Genomic DNA, 26,414 nt, shown 5'->3' with positions numbered 1-26,414 from the left:
CCTATCGGTCACATATTTCAGTTTTGCTGCTCAAAGAATAATATAAAATTTTTTGGTATAAAAACTTTTTTATAAAATTTGCGAATTTGCCAAAGTTTGTTACGTTATATCGTCTTGTAGCAAGTACTCAGGAAAAAAATCTATATACGGTTCAATTTGTCTATTGATTCCCTATTGATCACATATTATAGTTTTGCTGCTCAAAGAACATTTTAAAAATTTTTTAGTGTAAAATTTTTTTCATAAAATTTGCGAATTTTTCAAAGTTTGTTACGTTATATCGTCTTGTAGCAAGTACTCAGGAAAAAAATCTATATATGGTTCGATTTGCCTATTGATTCCCTATCGATCACATATTTTAGTTTTGTTGCTCAACGAATATTTTAAAATTTTTTGGTATAAAAACTTTTTCATAAAATTTGCGTATTTTTTAAAGTTTGTTACGTTATATCGTCTTGTAGCAAGTACTCAGGAAAAAAATCTATATATGGTTCTATTTCTCTATTGATTCCCTATCGATCACATATTTTAGTGTTGCTGCTCAAAGAACATTTTAAAATTTTTTGGTATAAAAACTTTTTCATAAAATTTGGGAATTTTTCAAAGTTTGTTACGTTATATCTTCTTGTAGCAAGTACTCAGGAAAAAAATCTATATATGGTTCGATTTGCCTATTGATTCCCTATCGACCACATATTTTAGTTTTGTTGCTCAACGAATATTTTAAAATTTTTTGGTATAAAAACTTTTTCATAAAATTTGCGAATTTTTCAAAGTTTGTTACGTTATATCGTCTTGTAGCAAGTACTCAGGAAAAAAATCTATATATGGTTCGATTTGCCTATTGATTCCCTATCGATCACATATTTTAGTTTTGTTGCTCAAAGAATATTTTAAAATTTTTTCGTATAAAAACTTTTTCATAAAATTTGCGAATTTTTCAAAGTTTGTTACGTTATATCGTCTTGTAGCAAGTACTCAGGAAAAAATCTATATATGGTTCAATTTGTCTATTGATTCCCTATCGATCACATATTTTGGTTTTGTTGTTCAAAGAATATTTTAAAATTTTTTAGTATAAAAACTTTTGGGTTAAATTTGCGAATTTACAAAGTTTGTTACGTTATACCGTCTTATAGCAAGTACTCAGAAAAGAAATCAATATTGGGTGCGATTCATCTATTGATTCCCTATCGATCACATATTTTAGTTTTGCTGCTCAACGAATATTTTAAAATTTTTTGGTATAAAAACTTTTTCATAATATTTGGGAATTTTTCAAAGTTTGTTACGGTACACCGGCTAATAGCAAGTACTCAGAGAAAAAGTCAATATACGGTTCGATTGGTCTATTGATTCCTTATTGATCACATATTTTAGTTTTGTTGCTCAAAGAATATTTTAAAATTTTTTTGTATAAAAACTTTTTCATAAAATTGGCGACTTTGTCAAAGTTTGTTACGTTACACCAGCTAATAGCAAATACTCAGAGAAAAAATCAATATGGTGTTCGATTGGTATATTGATTCCCTATCGATCACATATTATAGTTTTGCTGCTCAAAGAATATTTTAAAATTTTTTAGCAGGACAACTTTTTCATAAAATTGGCGACTTTGTCAAAGTTTGTTACGTTACACCAGCTAATAGCAAGTACTCAGAAAAAAAATCAATATGGGGTTCGATTCGTCTATTGATTCTCTATCGATCACATATTTTAGTTTTGTTGCTCAAAGAATATTTTAAAATTTTTTAGTATAAAAACTTTTTCATTAAATTGGCGACTTTACAAACTTTGTTCTGTTACACCGCCTTACAGCAAGTACCCGGAAATGAAATCAATATGGGGATCGATTCGCCTATTGATTATCTATCGATCACATATTTTGGTTTTGCTGCTCAAAGAATATTTTACAATTTTTTAGTATAACAACTTTTTTACTAAATTTGCAAATTTGTCAAAGTTTGTTACGTTACAGCATCCCACAGCAAGTACCCAGAAATGAAATCAATATGGGGATCGATTCGTCTATTGATTACCTATCGATCACATATTTTAGTTTTGCTGCTCAACGAATATTTTAAAATTTTTATGTACAAAAACTTTTTCCATAAATTGTGAACTTTTCCAAGTTTGTTACGTTACAGCATCCCACAGCAAGTACCCAGAAATGAAATCAATATGGGGATCGATTCGTCTATTGATTACCTATCGATCACATATTTTGGTTTTGCTGCTCAACGAATATTTTAAAATTTTTCAGTATAACAACTTTTTTACTAAATTTGCTAATTTGTCAAAGTTTGTTACGTTACTGCATCTCACAGCAAGTACCCAGAAATGAAATCAATATGGGGATCGATTCGTCTATTGATTACCTATCGATCACATATTTCGGTTTTGCTGCTCAACGAATATTTTAAAATTTTTTAGTATAATAACTTTTTCCATAAATTGTGAACTTTTCAAAGTTTGTTACGTTACAGCAAGTACACAGAAATGAAATCAATATGGGGATCGATTCGTCTTTAGTATAACAACTTTTTCCATAAATTGTGAACTTTTCAAAGTTTGTTACGTTACAGCATCCCACAGCAAGTACCCAGAAATGAAATCAATATGGGGATCGATTCGTCTATTGATTACCTATCGATCACATATTTTAGTTTTGCTGCTCAACGAATATTTTAAAATTTTTATGTACAAAAACTTTTTCCATAAATTGTGAACTTTTCCAAGTTTGTTACGTTACAGCATCCCACAGCAAGTACCCAGAAATGAAATCAATATGGGGATCGATTCGTCTATTGATTACCTATCGATCACATATTTTGGTTTTGCTGCTCAACGAATATTTTAAAATTTTTCAGTATAACAACTTTTTTACTAAATTTGCTAATTTGTCAAAGTTTGTTACGTTACTGCATCTCACAGCAAGTACCCAGAAATGAAATCAATATGGGGATCGATTCGTCTATTGATTACCTATCGATCACATATTTCGGTTTTGCTGCTCAACGAATATTTTAAAATTTTTTAGTATAATAACTTTTTCCATAAATTGTGAACTTTTCAAAGTTTGTTACGTTACAGCAAGTACACAGAAATGAAATCAATATGGGGATCGATTCGTCTTTAGTATAACAACTTTTTCCATAAATTGTGAACTTTTCAAAGTTTGTTACGTTACAGCATCCCACAGCAAGTACCCAGAAATGAAATCAATATGGGGATCGATTCGTCTATTGATTACCTATCGATCACATTTTTTGGTTTTGCTGCTCAAAGAATATTTTAAATTTTTTAAGTATAAAACCTTTTTCATGAAATTTGTAATTTCTTCAAAGTTTGTTATATCACAGCATCTCATACAAAGTACCCCGAAGAAAAATTAATACAGAGATCGATTCGTTTTTCGATTCCCTATCAATAACACATTTCAGATTTAGTGCTCAAAAAGGATTTCCAATTTTATTTCCATGTTTCAATATTTCACAAATAAATCAATGAGTTTGTTATGGTTTGTTTTCTTTTTGTTTATGTTTTTTATGTATTTTTTGCTTTGTTTACTTTTTTTTGTAGTTTTCCACGTGTATACACAAAAAAGTACCTTTCTATGCAACTCTGAAAAAAGTTTGCCAAAAATCCCCTGTTTGTTTTCTTCAGCTACGTTATAAACAAAAATATGAAATTAAGAAAACCGAATCAACGAATATTTTATCCTAATTGTACGCAACACTAACACATAAAATGACAGCCATATTGTACAGTGCTGCCAACTTAAACATAAATCAGCACAATAGTTAATATACGTTTATTATTTGTTTATGAATATCACAATTTTATTAATGGTTTTTAAGGCTAAAGTGTGCTTAAACTATTGAGTGCATTAAAAGCAAAATAAGATTTTTTTATAAATACAAGCGTACATCTTTTTCCACACTTTTTTTGCTGGGTTAACAAAAGATCAAAATTAAATTCTGAAAACAAACTGTTACTTTATAAAATGTGCATACGTCCCATCATGAGTTATGGTTGTCAAGTCTGGTTTAAAAAATGTTCCAAAACAAACCTTAAAAAGCTACAAATAATTAAAAATAAAAATTTGAAAACCGTTAATAGTAGTTTTAATCAAAAATTGATTATTACTATATTTAATGAAATATTACTGAGATTTGAAGACAAATGTAGGCAATGTTGCCACTTTGGTCATTATTAACCAAAATTGGTTATTTTTGTTTTGCATGTGTACATGTAAATTTTTTTCTCGTTTTGGTTATTTTTTGCAAACAATTGAAATAAATGCTGTTTGCTTTTATTCTAAAAATAAAATTTAAAAAAAATTCTTTTATCTCTAGTTTTAAACCAACTATGTAAATATACATATCGTCCCTGTTTTGAATTTTGGTAATATGATGAATTTTTTTTTACTATTCGAAATTATTTTATTACTGCAATTTGTACATCTACTGGTTATACTTATGTGCACAAAGGTATTTTTCGATATCTTAATTGGTTGATTTAAATCATAACAACACAGTAATATTATTTTATTTACACTAGCCAATCTAACACCGTGAATAATAGAATGAATCATTTTTTGGGTCGATTCAAACTCGTCCGTCCTTCCGTTAATATTTCTATTGGAACTTTTTATGTAAAGAACTCGCGGTACTTATATGAAAAAACGAAGTACTTAGGCTGTATTTCGCATTTCGATTTTTATGGAATTTGGTGGGAATAGTCTACGTACTTAGTAGATTACGTCCTCCAAATTAAATAAAAAATTTAAAGTATAATTGCGACTTCTATACCTATTTGAAGTTTTGCATAAACAGATACTGTGCTAATTTGTCGAAATTCTAAGATAAATGATTTAATAAAAATTAATAAAGTATTTTCTGCTAATTGATGCAAGAATAGTATTACAATATCTTCAAAGTATTAATCAACTTATATTTTTAAGTAACACAGCTAAGAAAAATGAAATTGTATTATCTACAAAACTTGTAATTACATCTAAACTAGTACGACGAACAATAATCGCGATATATGCAAAGATTTGATACTCATGACCTTTGACTTCTACTATCTCACCATGACTTTTAGTTCTTTATTTACATTTTCTAGATGATGTTGTATACTAGTTTTTATTTTACCGTCTTAAATTCTAAATTTTGGTCAATTTGTTGGATAATTTGGATAGATTACGTTTGCAATTATTGCTGAAGTTATGAATGTAATGCTAACATCCGCATTTGGTCAAATATACACCTTAAACCCAAATTTCGAACGAAATCTTAAAATCTGTACATAAAATGGGAAGAATTTTTTAGTTTAAAATTGTTTTCCAAAAAGTCAAATGTGGAGTATTTTTTAATTGCGCTAAAACGCGCGAAGAGAGTTTGCTTGGTATTGAAAATGCGAAATATCGGTCAACGATTTCACATAGCCCCCATATTATGCCCTATTCAAAAAAATACTATATTGCTTAAAAAAGCATGTATAGCGATGGAATTAAATATAAAAAAAGTTTTATTGGAAATGTATTTGTCAAAGTTTATGAGTTAATTGACTCTATCCCTCATAAAAAGTCTCCTCAGAAAATGATTTTAAAGTTCATAATGTACTGCAATATAGCAACAAAATTCAACATAGTCAAGTTTTAAAGGAACTAAAATATCTCTGTCAGATTTTATGAGAATTGGTCCATAATTGACCATACGTCTCATATAAGATCCCCTACAGAAAATTACTTTACTTTAGCGACGAAATTTAACTTCAGAAAATTAATTTATTATTTTAATGTCCAAATGTAAACATGAAACAAATAAAAATATTTTTGTTTTCTTTTTTCTTAATTTGGTTATTTTTTATTCGAATTTTGGTTAGAAAAAAAATTTTGTTGTGGCAACACTGAATATAGGTCTTCAAACTTTGATTCAATAAGAAATTTGATAAATTAACTAAACCTTCACAACTTCTGCAAAGAAGTTACTGAAGAAAGTTAAAACAAAATTTCTTAAAAAATTATAGGTTTTTCTTTTTACCTAAAATTGTAATTTTAAAAGATGTTTATTTTAATAAATAAAGTTTTAAATGATGTAATATTTTAAGTAAAATCTCATATATTGTAAATATTAAATATTATAATTTTTAATGATTGATGATAGTAAATAAATAAAAAAAAAACACAAATTTTATTTCTCATTTTTGAAACTATTATTTTGTACTATTAAAACTCAAATACTTATACATTAAATATTATAAACCAAATAAGAATTATATCAATTCATTTTAGTACATTCCAAAAGTTGTTTTGTTGTTGTATTCAACATGCAGACATAAAAACATAACTCAAACAAAAACATTTATTGAATCAAATAAAAATATTTATAAAAATCGAAATTAAATTTAAACAAGCGATTGTTTGGAAAAAAATTTTTCATATTTTTTTCTGTGCACTCATGGTGGTGGAGGGTAAAAAATATGACCAATTTTTTTCCTAACAATCGCTTGTTTAACTTTAATTTCGATTTTTATAAATATTTTTATTTGGTTCAATAAATGTTTTTGTTTGAGTTATGTTTTTTATGTCTGCATATGGAATACAGCTAATAGCATATTTTTTCAATTGAGAAAATATGATTTTTTTCAATTAATTCTGTGCGAATCTGTTTACTAAGTATACAATTTTCGTGATACGTCCGATTTTAAGCAATTTTACATTTGGTTTGGTGAATTCTTGTACTGAATCGTAAAATTATTTTTTTCTGTGTAGGCTACTTTTTATTTTTTCAAAGCTGCATATTTAAGAAACTAGCTAGAGTCCTAGAAAAACCACCATGTCAAATTTTTTCCGGATTGGTCATAAATTGCTTATTAACAAAAATTATAAGTTTTGAAATTTGTATGGAAATGATGTGGACCAATATTGCCCATTTTCAATACCAAACAAACCTTACCTATAGAGAATACTAGCTAAAACACGGCGTGCTTTGCTACTCCTGTCGATATAAAATAAAAAATTTTCAAAATATATTGATATACATTTTTTGTTTATAACAATTTTATTAATATTTGTTTGTCACTATCCAAAACCATAAAGTAATAAGACAAAGAAAGTTTGATATTTAAAGTATTTTATTAATTAAAGATATTTATGTATATATATTATTTCTTAATAACTATTTCTTATTCCTATTCATTAGCATAAATTTACAAAATATTACAAAATTACTAAAATATAATTGACTTAATATTTACAATTAAAATTTTTCTTAATAATTATTTTCTATTCTAAAGTCTTGGGATATACAATATTTTTCGTTTTCCCCTCAGGCGCGTAGATATAAAAATCTGAAGGTTTCTCAACTCGCGAGCATGCAACATAAAGCTGACCATGTGAGAAGCATTGATTTTCGAGATTTATTCCACACACTTGCGGGGATTACCCTTAGATTTGTTTATTGTCATCGCAAAATAATTGGAACGCCAATTTTCAACTTCAATTCGTGGGGATACATTGACGACATCATCATTATTTGTAACAGTATCGATGGATTTATATGTTTTTAAATTAAAGTCGATTCTATTCAAAATAATATTATTGATACAATTAACGTCAATGTTTTTGGGTGCCAGTAAAGCACGCTCACATAACCAATGCCTATTTTTGAAATTCCGTTGAAGATTTGAAAAAACACAATTTATTAACTCTTCCTTTGATTGTGTGATCCTGCAAAAGTTAGAGGGAAACTTTACACAATTTGTGGTTGGCTCAATTGGCATTTTTCCATTTCCTAAATCCAGCAATTGTTTTGCAAAACCTGAAGTTAAATCGTCATTTTGCAACTGTACACGCATGTTTGTTGTTAATTTTAACGTGTGAACATGAGAGATATGATGATTTCAGGCAGGCATTGAGTTCATCAGCCGGTGTTGAACCAGGTATCACAGGAAGTGTCTGGCGAAAATCACCCGCTAAACGAATTAATGCACCTCCAAATACATTAGAATTACTTCTCATGTCCTTTAAAGTGCGATCAAGCGATTCTAAGGATTTTTTTGTGGGCCATGGTGCATCCATCCCACACTATTATTTTATATGTTTGCAGGATTTTACCCATTGAAGAATTTTTTTTAACATTACATGCATAATCTTCAGAAAATTGTGTTTTTAACGGTATAAAAACTTTTTTGGTATAAAAACTTTTTCATAAAATTTGCGAATTTTTCAAAGTTTGTTACGTTATATCGTCTTGTAGCAAGTACTCAGGAAAAAAATCTATATATGGTTCGATTTGCCTATTGATTCCCTATCGATCACATATTTTAGTTTTGTTGCTCAAAGAATATTTTAAAATTTTTTCGTATAAAAACTTTTTCATAAAATTTGCGAATTTTTCAAAGTTTGTTACGTTATATCGTCTTGTAGCAAGTACTCAGGAAAAAATCTATATATGGTTCAATTTGTCTATTGATTCCCTATCGATCACATATTTTGGTTTTGTTGTTCAAAGAATATTTGAAAATTTTTTAGTATAAAAACTTTTGGGTTAAATTTGCGAATTTACAAAGTTTGTTACGTTATACCGTCTTATAGCAAGTACTCAGAAAAGAAATCAATATTGGGTGCGATTCATCTATTGATTCCCTATCGATCACATATTTTAGTTTTGCTGCTCAACGAATATTTTAAAATTTTTTGGTATAAAAACTTTTTCATAATATTTGGGAATTTTTCAAAGTTTGTTACGGTACACCGGCTAATAGCAAGTACTCAGAGAAAAAGTCAATATACGGTTCGATTGGTCTATTGATTCCTTATTGATCACATATTTTAGTTTTGTTGCTCAAAGAATATTTTAAAATTTTTTTGTATAAAAACTTTTTCATAAAATTGGCGACTTTGTCAAAGTTTGTTACGTTACACCAGCTAATAGCAAATACTCAGAGAAAAAATCAATATGGTGTTCGATTGGTATATTGATTCCCTATCGATCACATATTATAGTTTTGCTGCTCAAAGAATATTTTAAAATTTTTTAGCAGGACAACTTTTTCATAAAATTGGCGACTTTGTCAAAGTTTGTTACGTTACACCAGCTAATAGCAAGTACTCAGAAAAAAAATCAATATGGGGTTCGATTCGTCTATTGATTCTCTATCGATCACATATTTTAGTTTTGTTGCTCAAAGAATATTTTAAAATTTTTTAGTATAAAAACTTTTTCATTAAATTGGCGACTTTACAAACTTTGTTCTGTTACACCGCCTTACAGCAAGTACCCGGAAATGAAATCAATATGGGGATCGATTCGCCTATTGATTATCTATCGATCACATATTTTGGTTTTGCTGCTCAAAGAATATTTTACAATTTTTTAGTATAACAACTTTTTTACTAAATTTGCAAATTTGTCAAAGTTTGTTACGTTACAGCATCCCACAGCAAGTACCCAGAAATGAAATCAATATGGGGATCGATTCGTCTATTGATTACCTATCGATCACATATTTTAGTTTTGCTGCTCAACGAATATTTTAAAATTTTTATGTACAAAAACTTTTTCCATAAATTGTGAACTTTTCCAAGTTTGTTACGTTACAGCATCCCACAGCAAGTACCCAGAAATGAAATCAATATGGGGATCGATTCGTCTATTGATTACCTATCGATCACATATTTTGGTTTTGCTGCTCAACGAATATTTTAAAATTTTTCAGTATAACAACTTTTTTACTAAATTTGCTAATTTGTCAAAGTTTGTTACGTTACTGCATCTCACAGCAAGTACCCAGAAATGAAATCAATATGGGGATCGATTCGTCTATTGATTACCTATCGATCACATATTTCGGTTTTGCTGCTCAACGAATATTTTAAAATTTTTTAGTATAATAACTTTTTCCATAAATTGTGAACTTTTCAAAGTTTGTTACGTTACAGCAAGTACACAGAAATGAAATCAATATGGGGATCGATTCGTCTTTAGTATAACAACTTTTTCCATAAATTGTGAACTTTTCAAAGTTTGTTACGTTACAGCATCCCACAGCAAGTACCCAGAAATGAAATCAATATGGGGATCGATTCGTCTATTGATTACCTATCGATCACATTTTTTGGTTTTGCTGCTCAAAGAATATTTTAAATTTTTTAAGTATAAAACCTTTTTCATGAAATTTGTAATTTCTTCAAAGTTTGTTATATCACAGCATCTCATACAAAGTACCCCGAAGAAAAATTAATACAGAGATCGATTCGTTTTTCGATTCCCTATCAATAACACATTTCAGATTTAGTGCTCAAAAAGGATTTCCAATTTTATTTCCATGTTTCAATATTTCACAAATAAATCAATGAGTTTGTTATGGTTTGTTTTCTTTTTGTTTATGTTTTTTATGTATTTTTTGCTTTGTTTACTTTTTTTTGTAGTTTTCCACGTGTATACACAAAAAAGTACCTTTCTATGCAACTCTGAAAAAAGTTTGCCAAAAATCCCCTGTTTGTTTTCTTCAGCTACGTTATAAACAAAAATATGAAATTAAGAAAACCGAATCAACGAATATTTTATCCTAATTGTACGCAACACTAACACATAAAATGACAGCCATATTGTACAGTGCTGCCAACTTAAACATAAATCAGCACAATAGTTAATATACGTTTATTATTTGTTTATGAATATCACAATTTTATTAATGGTTTTTAAGGCTAAAGTGTGCTTAAACTATTGAGTGCATTAAAAGCAAAATAAGATTTTTTTATAAATACAAGCGTACATCTTTTTCCACACTTTTTTTGCTGGGTTAACAAAAGATCAAAATGAAATTCTGAAAACAAACTGTTACTTTATAAAATGTGCATACGTCCCATCATGAGTTATGGTTGTCAAGTCTGGTTTAAAAAATGTTCCAAAACAAACCTTAAAAAGCTACAAATAATTAAAAATAAAAATTTGAAAACCGTTAATAGTAGTTTTAATCAAAAATTGATTATTACTATATTTAATGAAATATTACTGAGATTTGAAGACAAATGTAGGCAATGTTGCCACTTTGGTCATTATTAACCAAAATTGGTTATTTTTGTTTTGCATGTGTACATGTGAATTTTTTTCTCGTTTTGGTTATTTTTTGCAAACAATTGAAATAAATGCTGTTTGCTTTTATTCTAAAAATAAAATTTAAAAAAAATTCTTTTATCTCTAGTTTTAAACCAACTATGTAAATATACATATCGTCCCTGTTTTGAATTTTGGTAATATGATGAATTTTTTTTTACTATTCGAAATTATTTTATTACTGCAATTTGTACATCTACTGGTTATACTTATGTGCACAAAGGTATTTTTCGATATCTTAATTGGTTGATTTAAATCATAACAACACAGTAATATTATTTTATTTACACTAGCCAATCTAACACCGTGAATAATAGAATGAATCATTTTTTGGGTCGATTCAAACTCGTCCGTCCTTCCGTTAATATTTCTATTGGAACTTTTTATGTAAAGAACTCGCGGTACTTATATGAAAAAACGAAGTACTTAGGCTGTATTTCGCATTTCGATTTTTATGGAATTTGGTGGGAATAGTCTACGTACTTAGTAGATTACGTCCTCCAAATTAAATAAAAAATTTAAAGTATAATTGCGACTTCTATACCTATTTGAAGTTTTGCATAAACAGATACTGTGCTAATTTGTCGAAATTCTAAGATAAATGATTTAATAAAAATTAATAAAGTATTTTCTGCTAATTGATGCAAGAATAGTATTACAATATCTTCAAAGTATTAATCAACTTATATTTTTAAGTAACACAGCTAAGAAAAATGAAATTGTATTATCTACAAAACTTGTAATTACATCTAAACTAGTACGACGAACAATAATCGCGATATATGCAAAGATTTGATACTCATGACCTTTGACTTCTACTATCTCACCATGACTTTTAGTTCTTTATTTACATTTTCTAGATGATGTTGTATACTAGTTTTTATTTTACCGTCTTAAATTCTAAATTTTGGTCAATTTGTTGGATAATTTGGATAGATTACGTTTGCAATTATTGCTGAAGTTATGAATGTAATGCTAACATCCGCATTTGGTCAAATATACACCTTAAACCCAAATTTCGAACGAAATCTTAAAATCTGTACATAAAATGGGAAGAATTTTTTAGTTTAAAATTGTTTTCCAAAAAGTCAAATGTGGAGTATTTTTTAATTGCGCTAAAACGCGCGAAGAGAGTTTGCTTGGTATTGAAAATGCGAAATATCGGTCAACGATTTCACATAGCCCCCATATTATGCCCTATTCAAAAAAATACTATATTGCTTAAAAAAGCATGTATAGCGATGGAATTAAATATAAAAAAAGTTTTATTGGAAATGTATTTGTCAAAGTTTATGAGTTAATTGACTCTATCCCTCATAAAAAGTCTCCTCAGAAAATGATTTTAAAGTTCATAATGTACTGCAATATAGCAACAAAATTCAACATAGTCAAGTTTTAAAGGAACTAAAATATCTCTGTCAGATTTTATGAGAATTGGTCCATAATTGACCATACGTCTCATATGAGATCCCCTACAGAAAATTACTTTACTTTAGCGACGAAATTTAACTTCAGAAAATTAATTTATTATTTTAATGTCCAAATGTAAACATGAAACAAATAAAAATATTTTTGTTTTCTTTTTTCTTAATTTGGTTATTTTTTATTCGAATTTTGGTTAGAAAAAAAATTTTGTTGTGGCAACACTGAATATAGGTCTTCAAACTTTGATTCAATAAGAAATTTGATAAATTAACTAAACCTTCACAACTTCTGCAAAGAAGTTACTGAAGAAAGTTAAAACAAAATTTCTTAAAAAATTATAGGTTTTTCTTTTTACCTAAAATTGTAATTTTAAAAGATGTTTATTTTAATAAATAAAGTTTTAAATGATGTAATATTTTAAGTAAAATCTCATATATTGTAAATATTAAATATTATAATTTTTAATGATTGATGATAGTAAATAAATAAAAAAAAAAACACAAATTTTATTTCTCATTTTTGAAACTATTATTTTGTACTATTAAAACTCAAATACTTATACATTAAATATTATAAACCAAATAAGAATTATATCAATTCATTTTAGTACATTCCAAAAGTTGTTTTGTTGTTGTATTCAACATGCAGACATAAAAACATAACTCAAACAAAAACATTTATTGAATCAAATAAAAATCGAAATTAAATTTAAACAAGCGATTGTTTGGAAAAAAATTTTTCATATTTTTTTCTGTGCACTCATGGTGGTGGAGGGTAAAAAATATGACCAATTTTTTTCCTAACAATCGCTTGTTTAACTTTAATTTCGATTTTTATAAATATTTTTATTTGGTTCAATAAATGTTTTTGTTTGAGTTATGTTTTTTATGTCTGCATATGGAATACAGCTAATAGCATATTTTTTCAATTGAGAAAATATGATTTTTTTCAATTAATTCTGTGCGAATCTGTTTACTAAGTATACAATTTTCGTGATACGTCCGATTTCAAGCAATTTTACATTTGGTTTGGTGAATTCTTGTACTGAATCGTAAAATTATTTTTTTCTGTGTAGGCTACTTTTTATTTTTTCAAAGCTGCATATTTAAGAAACTAGCTAGAGTCCTAGAAAAACCACCATGTCAAATTTTTTCCGGATTGGTCATAAATTGCTTATTAACAAAAATTATAAGTTTTGAAATTTGTATGGAAATGATGTGGACCAATATTGCCCATTTTCAATACCAAACAAACCTTACCTATAGAGAATACTAGCTAAAACACGGCGTGCTTTGCTACTCCTGTCGATATAAAATAAAAAATTTTCAAAATATATTGATATACATTTTTTGTTTATAACAATTTTATTAATATTTGTTTGTCACTATCCAAAACCATAAAGTAATAAGACAAAGAAAGTTTGATATTTAAAGTATTTTATTAATTAAAGATATTTATGTATATATATTATTTCTTAATAACTATTTCTTATTCCTATTCATTAGCATAAATTTACAAAATATTACAAAATTACTAAAATATAATTGACTTAATATTTACAATTAAAATTTTTCTTAATAATTATTTTCTATTCTAAAGTCTTGGGATATACAATATTTTTCGTTTTCCCCTCAGGCGCGTAGATATAAAAATCTGAAGGTTTCTCAACTCGCGAGCATGCAACATAAAGCTGACCATGTGAGAAGCATTGATTTTCGAGATTTATTCCACACACTTGCGGGGATTACCCTTAGATTTGTTTATTGTCATCGCAAAATAATTGGAACGCCAATTTTCAACTTCAATTCGTGGGGATACATTGACGACATCATCATTATTTGTAACAGTATCGATGGATTTATATGTTTTTAAATTAAAGTCGATTCTATTCAAAATAATATTATTGATACAATTAACGTCAATGTTTTTGGGTGCCAGTAAAGCACGCTCACATAACCAATGCCTATTTTTGAAATTCCGTTGAAGATTTGAAAAAACACAATTTATTAACTCTTCCTTTGATTGTGTGATCCTGCAAAAGTTAGAGGGAAACTTTACACAATTTGTGGTTGGCTCAATTGGCATTTTTCCATTTCCTAAATCCAGCAATTGTTTTGCAAAACCTGAAGTTAAATCGTCATTTTGCAACTGTACACGCATGTTTGTTGTTAATTTTAACGTGTGAACATGAGAGATATGATGATTTCAGGCAGGCATTGAGTTCATCAGCCGGTGTTGAACCAGGTATCACAGGAAGTGTCTGGCGAAAATCACCCGCTAAACGAATTAATGCACCTCCAAATACATTAGAATTACTTCTCATGTCCTTTAAAGTGCGATCAAGCGATTCTAAGGATTTTTTTGTGGGCCATGGTGCATCCATCCCACACTATTATTTTATATGTTTGCAGGATTTTACCCATTGAAGAATTTTTTTTAACATTACATGCATAATCTTCAGAAAATTGTGTTTTTAACGGTAATTTCCAGTTCTGCCTCCATCTAAAAGTGTTGCTGCAATAGCTGATGACGCAATGGCTAAGGCAATATTCTTTTGTGATCGAACTTTAGCTAAAATTAATGAGATGAGAAAGGTTTTTCCGATTCCTCCTGGCGCATCAATGAAATAGAATCCTCCTTGTAAGAAATAATTATTAAGAAATAAAATATGTACGTAAATATCAGTAATTAATAAAATACTAATATTAATAAAATTTTTATAAACAAAAAATGTATATCAATATATTTTGAAAATTTTTTATTTTATATCGACATATATATGTTTTTGGGTGTCCCGCTTATGAAAGTCCGCGGGAAATTTTAAGATTATAACTCCAATAGTTTTCCAGATAAACGACTTTTGGTATTTAATTCCTATGGGAGATGCCACGCCCCTATTGGTAGTCCGTGCTAAATATTCATGTCAATACTACAGTGGCTCCGAAAAAATTTCAGGACTCTAGCTGTTATATTTTCTCATCTTTTTTGATGGTGGGTATAAAAAGAATCTCAAGAAATATATGTTTCATAAAAGCTGTGATACATGGTAAGTTGACACGAACGATAGACATTTTCCGAACATTTTTCTGCCAATATTGTTAGATCTAATAACCGTTTATACATAGTTTAACACCCTTTTGCATTTTAGGCGACGAAATACCTTAATAGACAAGTCACATTTTTTTCAGAAAATAATTTTATATGATTTTAAAAATTTTGGTAGGTTTTAAACGATTTTGGTAGTTTTTTGACAAAAATTTGGTAGGTTAAAAATTTGGTGAGTGGCAACGCTGATCGTTGTACTAAATTTTATGATTTCTACTAATTATATAACTTATTTGTTAAAATTCTTTACATTATGGGTTTTGACAAACTTACCAAAAATCGATTTAAGCTACCATCCTACCAAAAAAATCCTACCAAATTTGGTAGGAAAAGCCCAAAATGGCAATGCTGGCTATTAATTAAAAAATTTATTAAAAATTCACTACAATTTCAAACAAATTTTTTGCTAGAATCAGCAAAAATCTTTATTGAAAATTTTTTAGATTTGAATCAAATATGTTAATAGAAAGAAGTAAAATATTTACTGAATTTTTCATATATAATTTAACAAATTTGTTTACCAAATCTACAAATAATTTTAATACTGAAAAGAAGAAACTTACTTTTTTACTTATAACACTAAGAAACCCCAAATTTTATTTCTCATTTTTGATGCTATTATTTTGTACTGTTAATACTGTAATACTTATATATTAATTAAGCCCCTTTAACTCCACCTCTGGTCATCGTTTAACCTATAGATATTCTGCCGGTTAAAATATTTTTTGTATGAAAACTGTCAATTTAACCTTATGATAAAATGTAACCAGACATTGAGATAATGGGGGTAAATGTTATAAACCAAATAAGAATTATATTAATTCATTTTAGTACGAATAAAACAACTTTTGAAATGTATAAAAATTTTTCTGTGTACAATAATTTTGTTTTATTGCTATTTCTGCAGCATTGTATATTAACTAAATGAATTTAAATAAATTTTTCATATTCAATAATCATTTAACAGATTTTTTGCTAAAAGAATATAGCGTGAGTTCTTTTGTACTTTATTTTGTCCGATAGTGTACATATACATACATATGTATATAATTTGCGAACGAGAAAAAAGCTTTTGCGATTTTATTGTATCGTTTTACAGTTAAATTTTACATAATAACATATGTACATACATTTATGTATGAACATCCATCCCTGCAGTACGACGAACTAGTTCGACAACTGCGATATCAACAGCCACTAAGAATTACCACTAGCGAATTTTCAACGCACTAGCAATGTTATTTATTGTTGAAATTAAAATGGGGGTGTCATTGCAAGTGAACGATTGACACCTTTTTTTATTCATTATTTTGTAATTTTTTGAAATATTTGTGTGTGTGCAGGATACAAAAATACGTCTATTACATTATTTCAACAGATTAAGTTGTATATTTTCTATTTATTTGCATTTTCTTTTTTTTTTTGTAATTTCATTTTTTGTTGTCTCCAACCAATGAAAACAAACAACTGATTATGATAAATACCCGATAAAAATTAGAGATGACACTCATTCATTCGTACGTAATTCAAACTGAATTACGTACAGCTTGTGTAATTCGCAGCTGAAATTTTGTATGGCGAATCATGTCATTCAGTACGTAATTGGGTTGAATGATGAATGAGAGCGTGAATTACGAATAATTGCACCGTGTGAACGGAGTATTACGCATTACATGTTTCCGTTAATATCACTAGTTCAAATTCTCCAACAAAAAAAGAACAAATTAAAAATTAATTCTGGAACTGGGGTTGAACTTGGTGTCTATCGATTTGTAGTTGAAAGCTCTCATCACTGAGCTACTGAGCTCTTGTTTGAAATCCAAACGGACACTTTCAGCATTACTTTTCGTCAGAAATGTGCCATGCGGTTACTTTAAGCACTACATGTGGCTATCAAATTGACATTTTTAAAACATTTAATTCATTTGGAATTTATTTTCATAAACTTCATGCGAAAATTTATCAAATGTGAACTATTGATTACAATGGTGAAATGTAGTGAACGTTTATGCATAATATCGACCACTTCATTAACCAGAGTTAACTAGTTAGTTGGAAATGTAGTAATGTAACTAGTGAAAAGTGTTAATTGGCACTTTCGTACAAAAATTGCATGTTATTCATAGCAACAATTAGAGGTTTGTATGAACAAGAGATCAGTAGCTCCGTGGTGAGAGCTTCTAACTACAAAACGATAGACCCCAAGTTCAACCCCAGTTTCAGAATTAATTTTTTCTTTTTATTTTTTGTTTTTGTTGGAGAATTTGAACTAGTGATATTAATGGAAACATGTTATGCATAAGGTGTCAATCGGCCACTCTCAATGACATCCCCATGTTAGTGAATAACATTGCTAGTGGGTTGAAAATTCACTAGTATTAGTTCTTAGTAGCTGGGATTGTCGCCGTTGTCGAACTAGTTCGTCGTACTGCAGGCAAGTCGAATTCAGATAAGGTGGTGTTATTCAATCAGCTGATTATTTTTTTCTTCACTTGACTGCTACGCACTGATGTCAGAGTTTGTTATTGTTTACATTTTTATATTTAAAAATTTCCGTTAAAACAGAGAAAAACTTCGTTAGTATTTTGAATAATTTATGTAAAAAATACCAAGCATTTTGTAAACAAATATTTTTCTTATATAAATAATGAATAATTGGAACGCATGGAAAAAATTTAATATATTTTTTCTATTAAATGTTAACAAATTAAACAATATTGTTTTATATTTTATATTTATACTTTGTAGTTAACTCGATTAACCAAAAAAAATCTGTTCCGGAATATTTTATATAAAGAACCCACATGGGTATTTACACGACCGGCGGCAGCTGTCTTTTACGTTATGGTCAAATTTTCAGATCTAAAAAAATTTAATAAATTGTTTTATGGTTAGACTGTGTATATAATGTGATTAACTAACAAAATTCTGTTCCGGAACGCTTTTTATAACAAAATTCATATGAGGTATTTACTCGTATGGCGGCAGCTGACTACAACCATAAATTTTTACATTTTTATTAATTTTACATAATTTTGGGCACAAACTTAAGTTTTGCAAAATTAATCTGCCAGAGTAGAATTTTTCATTTGGAACAAACATTCTACCACTTATGTGCATTTTTTATAAAATATAAAAATTTTACAAAATATTTTCATTAATTATTGTTTTTGACATCAGTGCGTACCAAATGCAAAAACAAATTAAATGGATAATTTTGTTGTTGCCGAACTTCCACCACCTTATCTGAACTCGTCTTGCTGCAGGGTATCTAATATACACATTGTACAGTCAAACTCGTTTGTAACGAACTCCGCGGGTCAGTCAAATTTGTTCGTTATAAGCGAAGTTCGTAATAAGACAGGTGAAGTTTTTGTAGTTGAAAAATTAAAGTGGCATTTTACAAAATTTTATGAATATGATTTATAATTTTTTTTAATATTCTTTACAAAAACACACAATTGATTTCATTTGTTCATATTTTTCTTAACAAATTTAAGTTTTTTTCAACAAAGCAAAATATATCCTTATGATTTTAACACATAATTTTGAAAAAAGGAAAATTGTATGAAATTGTACTTGAGGGACTGAAAAAGTAGTTCGTTTTATACGAGGATTCGTAATAACCGAGTTCTTTATAAGAGATGTTTTTTGTATGAAAATAGTTACCAAAATAGCAGGACTTGAAAACTTGTTCGTAACAAAGTTTTCAGAATAGCAAAAAAAAAAAAAAATCAATTTTAATTTAGCTGTATTTTTTATATATGGAGGTGTTTTAGAAAAATATGTCTTTTCGCGGATTCGTTAACAAATATAATTAATACGTATTTGAAAAAATAACTGAATTTTTATCGCGCTTTAGAGCAATTCAAAAAATTCCACATAGGACATTTTGGAAAACATTTTTTATATTGAAATGTTCTTCCCATTCTATGAACAGATTTGGGACTTTAGGGGTTATATTTGACCACTTATAATACCATGTAGCGGATGTTAGCATTACATCCATAACTTCGGCGATATTTACCTTAGTAAACGTTATCTATCCACATTCGCAGACAAATTGGCTAAAATTAAGAATTTAACAAGATAAAATAAAAACTGCTTTTCAGCTTTATCTAGATAATCTAAATAGAGAACTAAAAGTCGTGGTCCAAATAAGGTCATGTATCAAAGCTTTGCAAATATCGCGATTATTGTTCGTCGTCAGACTTTAGATGTTATTACAACTTTTGTAGGGTATACAATTTACAATATTTTGGTAAAGATCATCAGTTGTTTTCGAATTATTTTGTTTTCATTTTCCTTAGCTGTTTTACTTAAAAATATCAATTAGATTAATACTAATAAAGATATTCTGATTACTATTCTTGCATATTTATTGTTAAAAATTTTATTTTTGTTTTACAGAGATCATCGAATACTAGAATTGTTATATGAAGAAGCAAAACATAATGTATTATCTGGACGATATATAATGGAGTCTGTACATTCGTTAATGTTGGGAGGTATACAAGCTCGCATCGAATTGGGTCCCTTTAATTCACATACTCATACGGTTAGTTTTTTTAGGTAAGTTATTTAAAGTCGTAAGTTTTTTTTGAGTCGTTTATTGAGTCACTTAATTTCCATAATTTTATTTTTAGAGAAAATCAAACAAGATTTTTGCCTCAGCATGTTGCCAAAAATTCAAGTTGGTCATGGCTTCCCGTAAGTCGGAAAAATTCTGCCGAAGTTCGCCTCTTAGAACAGTTCAAACGTGTGCCACAGACTGCAACTACTCGTAAATTAATGCGCAAATATTTGGAATTTTGTTGGGCTCTTCCTTTTTATGGGTTGGTTGAACAATTGTTTGTCATTTTTATTAATTTTATTATGTATGTATGTATGAATGTATGTACCCACTAAACAATTTTTGCCGAATTCGTAACGAATTCGTACCGACAGTCTGCACAAGTTCCCGATTTCGTATCCGAATTCCGTCAGAATTCGTTACGAAAATCGTATGAAAGGTTGCTCGGAATTCGGAACTCTTTGTCTGAGGAAATTCGGAATAATGTGCAGAGTTGTCGGTCAGAATTCGGTACGAAATCTGATGTAAATGCCTGGGGAAATTCTGAAGGAATTTTCGACAAATCTGATTGAAGTCTGGTACCATGTCTGACATTCTTTCGACATTTCGTACGAAAGTCTGATCAAATATAAGAAAGTCTGATAGATGTCGGATAAATGTCTAATAAAATGTCCGACATTTCGTTCAAAAGTCTGATCAAGTATAAGAATGTCTGATAGATGTCGGATAAATGTCTGATAAAATGTCCGACAGTTCGTACAAAAGTCTGATCAAGTATAAGAAAATGGCCTGACTATTCTGATCCACGTCTGATGAAAACTATTTTCATATATACAATTTATTATGGTTTAAGTTTATTAATTTTAATAATAATTTATAAGCTTCCATTATTCATGACTTCTTAAGGGTACATAAATAAATAATAGAAATTTATAGATTATTTTTAAAATTAATAAAATTAAACCATACTACATACGTATTATATACGAAAATAGAGTTCATTATATACATCTATTTAAAATTATAAAATTAAACCATAAAAAATTATGTAATTTTTTTGCTAATTTTTGTGTATTAACAAAGTTTAAAGAAATTTAAACAATAATCATCACATATGCAGATTTCCAAAAACTAACTGAGAAAATAAAAGAAAATAAAAATTAAATTCCCTTTTAAAGTACAGTTGACGAATTTCAAAATATAAACAGGTTTGTGCATGATTTTTATAAAAAAAAAAAAAAAACAAAATTTCCTTCAGATAATGTGCAGAGTTGTCGCAAAGTTTTCTTACAAAAGTACTGAAAATCGGAACAAAATGACCGAGCAAAAAATATCAGAAAATGTGCAGACTATTCTGTTAAATATCTAAAGGAACGTTACAAAAACAATTCTCTTCAGATTATGTGCAGATTTATCGGATATAATTCTTAATCCATTTTATATTTTACTTCAGAAAATGTATAGACTATTCTCCTTTATGTCTAAAAAATAATATAGGAATAAAAAAACAAATTGTCCTCCGCCAATGTGCAGATTAGTCTCATAATTGTCGTAACACTGAAATTCCCTTTCGACAATGTGCAGACAAGTCTGATATTAATCGTTTAATACTTCAGAAAATGTGCAGAAAAGTCTAACAAACAGTTTGCCGATTATTCTGTAAAATGTCTAAAGGAAATTTAGAAATTCGTTAAAAATTCTGATAAAGTATAAGAATTATTTCAGAAAATTTCTGACATCAGACATGTCTGAAAAAATTGTTTACTGGGTATGTATGTATGTCTGTATGTACGTACGTGCGTATGTTGTAACGCTATTGAAGTTAATAATATTTTACAAAAATTACAAAATACGCCTTTAAGGCTTGAATATAAACTTTTCATACAACAAAACAAACGATGGCGTTGGGAATCAAATATTTAATTTATTTTAAGGCTTGAATCAAAGAATAAATATGAAATGAAACGGTGTCAAAAAGTACCTAAGTCTACTGTCAGTAGACTTGTATGTAGAAGAATGTATTAGTAGAAGTAACTCTAAGAATGTATTAGTAGAATTCTCAAAAATATCGAAAAAAAATTATTGCATTTAAATTTATACTTTGAAAGGTTTCTTAAAATATTTATTTATCTATAAACATTTTAAAAATTCGTCTATTTGCCTTTTAATCTGCAATATTGAAAAAAATATGTTTTTTTACGTTTTTTGTTTCGTTTATCATACGAAAATTTACAACATTGTTTTTTTTTCAGTTGTAATTTCATGCAAAAAAAATTTAATGTCAAAAAATTTTTAGTTTGTAAAAAATAGAATCTTTTCGGGCTATTAAATGTATATATAAACTGTGCAAAAAAATTATAAAACGTGATGTTAAATTTTGAAGCTTTGAGAGAGAATAAAATTTTTACAAATGTGTTGGATAAATAATTAAGCTGTACAATTGGAACCGCTGTCGACAAACCACACAAAAAGAGCGAGCGACGAATTAGCGACCACAAAAATCAATGCAAAATGATGTTTTTTTTTAAATTATAATTATTTTTTAAGAACTAAATATTAATGATTAAAAAATTATTCGGAACAAAAAATAAATATAATAAATATATAAATAATAATAACACAGGCGAAAAATGCGCATTATAACAACTCTGTTTTTGCAATATTTTTAGCAAAACATTATTAACATATGGCAACGCTACAACATGGAAAAGATCAAAGTTTGTTATTGTTTACATTTTTATATTTAAAAATGTCCGTTAAACGGAGAAAAACTTCGTTAATATTTTGAATTATTTATGTAAAAAATCTGAAAATACCAAGCATCTCGTAAACAAATATCATTTTATTTAAATAATAGCATAATTGGTATGTATACAAATATGTTATTTAAGAAAAATATTTTTTTCTCTTAAATGTTAACATATTACACAATATTGTTTTATATTTTATATTAAAATTGTGTAGATAACGTGATTAACTAAAAAAATCTCTTCCGGAACACTTAATATTAAGAAACGAATATGAAGTATTTACCCGGCTGACGGCAGCTGACTTCTACGTTATGGCTTAATTTTGTAATCTATTAAATGTTAACAAATTAAACAATATTGTTTTATATATACACTATGTAAATAAAGTGATTAACTAAAAAAGTCTGTTCCGGAACGCTTTATATAACAAAACCCATATCCGTCCGGCGGCTGCTATACCCGTCCGGCGGCTGCTATATTATGGTCAAATATTGAAAATTACTCCGCCGGAGTAGAATTATCCATTCGCATCAAATATTCATTCATTCGTAATATAATATTTTCATGAATATTTACTTTTTATGTTTATTTTTCACAAAAAATTAAGTTTTACTTAACTTCAGGCACTCACTTCAATTTTGCAAATTAATCTGCCGGAATAGAATTTTTCGCTTGAAACAAACATTATTCAATTCAGAATATATTTTTCTCACAAATTTTAATATCTTTATCTTTATTTTTTAATAAAACATAAACTTTTTACAAAAATTTTTCATGAAATGAATTCGCAGTACTTATGGTTTTTGACATCTACGTAAACCAAATGCAAAAACAAAATACATGTAAAATGTTGTTGTTGCAGAACTGCCACCACCTTATCTGAATTCGCCTTGATAGAATCTAATCAACCACAAGACGATATTTTGCTCTCCATACAAAATGTATGAAAACTCATTGTCGACAGCGGTTGCGGTTCCAATTGTAATTAACCTGTAATGTTTTTGTTGTAAACAAATGAAAGAGTTTCACTTCTTGATATTCATTGGCTTGAATATAAATATCTAAGCGTTTTTTTTTTTAATTTTGGCGTTGAAAATCAAAAATAATATTTTTTTTTTAATTTTCTCTCTTTTGCCCTGATTTTAAAATATTTCATATTTTTTTGTAAATAAAAAACCAAATACATACATGCATACATACATACATACATGCATACATAAATACATACAAACATACATACATACATACATACATACATACATACATACATACATACATACATACATACATACATACATACATACATACATACATACATACATACATACATACATACATACATACATACATACATACATACATACATACATACATACATACATACATACATACATACATACATACATACATACATACATACATACATACATACATACATACATACATACATACATACATACATATGTTTTCAAAATTTATATATAATTGTATTTGTTTGCTGGTTAATGAGAAAATAGTACAAAAAACAACGTCCTTATAAAATTCAAAATTCTTCAATAGCGTTAAGCATCGATGCCACCACCTTTGTTATACTCAAGCCTTTAGGCGATTTTTAAAAATACTTTGGAAAAATTAAGATTATTCTTTAATGTAGTTTTATTTTTTTTTCTTAATTTCAGAGCTGCCTTCTTCCATGGGCAGGTAGAGCAACCTGTACGTGGTCTAATGAGTTTAGTAAATCATAAGGACGTTGAAGTATTAATTGCCGTTAATGAACGTGGAGTTTTTATCATTGATCCCGCGGAATGTGTATGTATATATAAAAATCATTTTTTTAAACCCCACCACCATAAGTGGTGATAGGGGGTATATACATATAACACTATGAAATATTCTTTTGAGACCCAACAACACAGACAGACGGACGGAATTAGAATTTGATTATGAGGTTAGCACATTTAGTATCTGTTAAATCAAATATTTCCTATAGTTCTTAACTTTTTTGATAAATTATTTTCTATGCATAACACATGTACTTCGAGGATCACGACACATTACGTTTTGTTCCACTACTCTGTTCCATATAATTTTTTCCTTTCCAAGGTACATCTACCCCGAAAAAAATCTGGACATAAATTTACCACAAAATATAAAAAATCATTAAAAAATTCAAAATAAAACAAAACAACCAGCTAAATTTATTTAATTTCACTTAAAATTTCATATTTTGTAAAATATTAGCACATTTTGATAATAACATCCCTTCTCCTGGACATAATCTTCACCAGAACCCACTAGGAGTTTCATGACATAAATTTTAACTTTCAGACCTTAAATTGGCAAAATTCTTGGGGATTTCTGCTTTTATTTGTTGCTCTATATCATTTTAAATGTTCTCTATTGAATTGGTATCGAGAAATTATACTGGGCACTGTAAGCATGTCAATCCCGCTCGTTTCCAAGCAACTCATCTTTGCACTTTTAGCATATTTACGGTCGTTATTGACCAAAAAACGCTATTAGATTTTGTTGCAAAAGTATTTAAGAGCCTATTTTGATAGTCATACGGATCCATTTCTGCATCCCACATCAATATCGGACCAACAGCACGCCAAGAAAATTCAATGAATATCATCAAATTTCCCCCATTGTAATATATGATTTCTCTAGAACACTTTTACATTATTTGCGTGATTGGAGGATGCTAGTTGAAGTTTAATAGTATCAAATTTGATTAAAAAATTAATTTATACTGTACTCCAAACAAGCAGCAACAACCAAAGTGTACATTTAAAATCATAAAACTGAAATATGACGAATTCGGTGGATGCACAAATGAATCAGTATAACTATAAAAATAAGCTCTTAAATATTTTAGTAAAAAAATTAAATAATTTAGTAAAAAAAAGCAGCAAAATACAGAACAGGAGAAAATAAAATACACTAACCACCATTTTCTAAACCAGGTTATTTTTAACCGTCAAAATTTCAATTGTCAATAAAGTTTTTAACATTCGCTGTGGGATTTGTGAGTTAACAAAAGTTAACTTGATTTTTAGTTAACTCACAAATCCTACAGCGAATGTTTAAAACATTAGTAATGACTAGTTAGTTAGTTTGAAAGGAGGATGTATATACATCAAATCCGATGAAATATCTCTAGGCCTCTATCGGGCCTGTTGTGCGCTCCTTAACCTGTGCCTAAGGTGGGAATCGAACCCACCACCTTCGGTCTACCAGACTAGAACACTAACCACTAACCTACCGAACTTCAAAGTAACTCAAAAATAATCGAGGAAATGAACAAACATTTCAATAAAATTTAAAATAAAAAATAAAATAGAAACTCACAACAAATTTGTCAAATAATTTTTATTGAAAAAATTTAATTATGAAAATGAAAATTTCTTTCAGCCATGAAAAATTAATTTA

General features: G+C 28.2%; 1 protein-coding gene across 1 annotated transcript in view; it reads left to right on the top strand.

Annotated features, from left to right (window-relative positions):
* Positions 1–26,414, top strand: part of LOC119604601 — a 211,216-nt gene that overhangs the window by 113,200 nt on the left and 71,602 nt on the right. Inside the window, exons 6-8 of the mRNA XM_037957327.1 lie at positions 20,070–20,231; positions 20,306–20,494; positions 24,662–24,791. Coding sequence (XP_037813255.1) covers positions 20,070–20,231; positions 20,306–20,494; positions 24,662–24,791 — 481 coding nt within the window. The remainder of the gene's footprint in view (positions 1–20,069; positions 20,232–20,305; positions 20,495–24,661; positions 24,792–26,414) is intronic.

Source organism: Lucilia sericata, unplaced genomic scaffold (assembly GCF_015586225.1).
Source record: "Lucilia sericata isolate MDLA Ls3-8-SP2 unplaced genomic scaffold, ASM1558622v1 Contig000408F_arrow, whole genome shotgun sequence".
NCBI classification, from domain to species: Eukaryota; Metazoa; Arthropoda; class Insecta; order Diptera; family Calliphoridae; genus Lucilia; species Lucilia sericata.
This window is presented reverse-complemented; position numbering and strand designations above follow the sequence as displayed.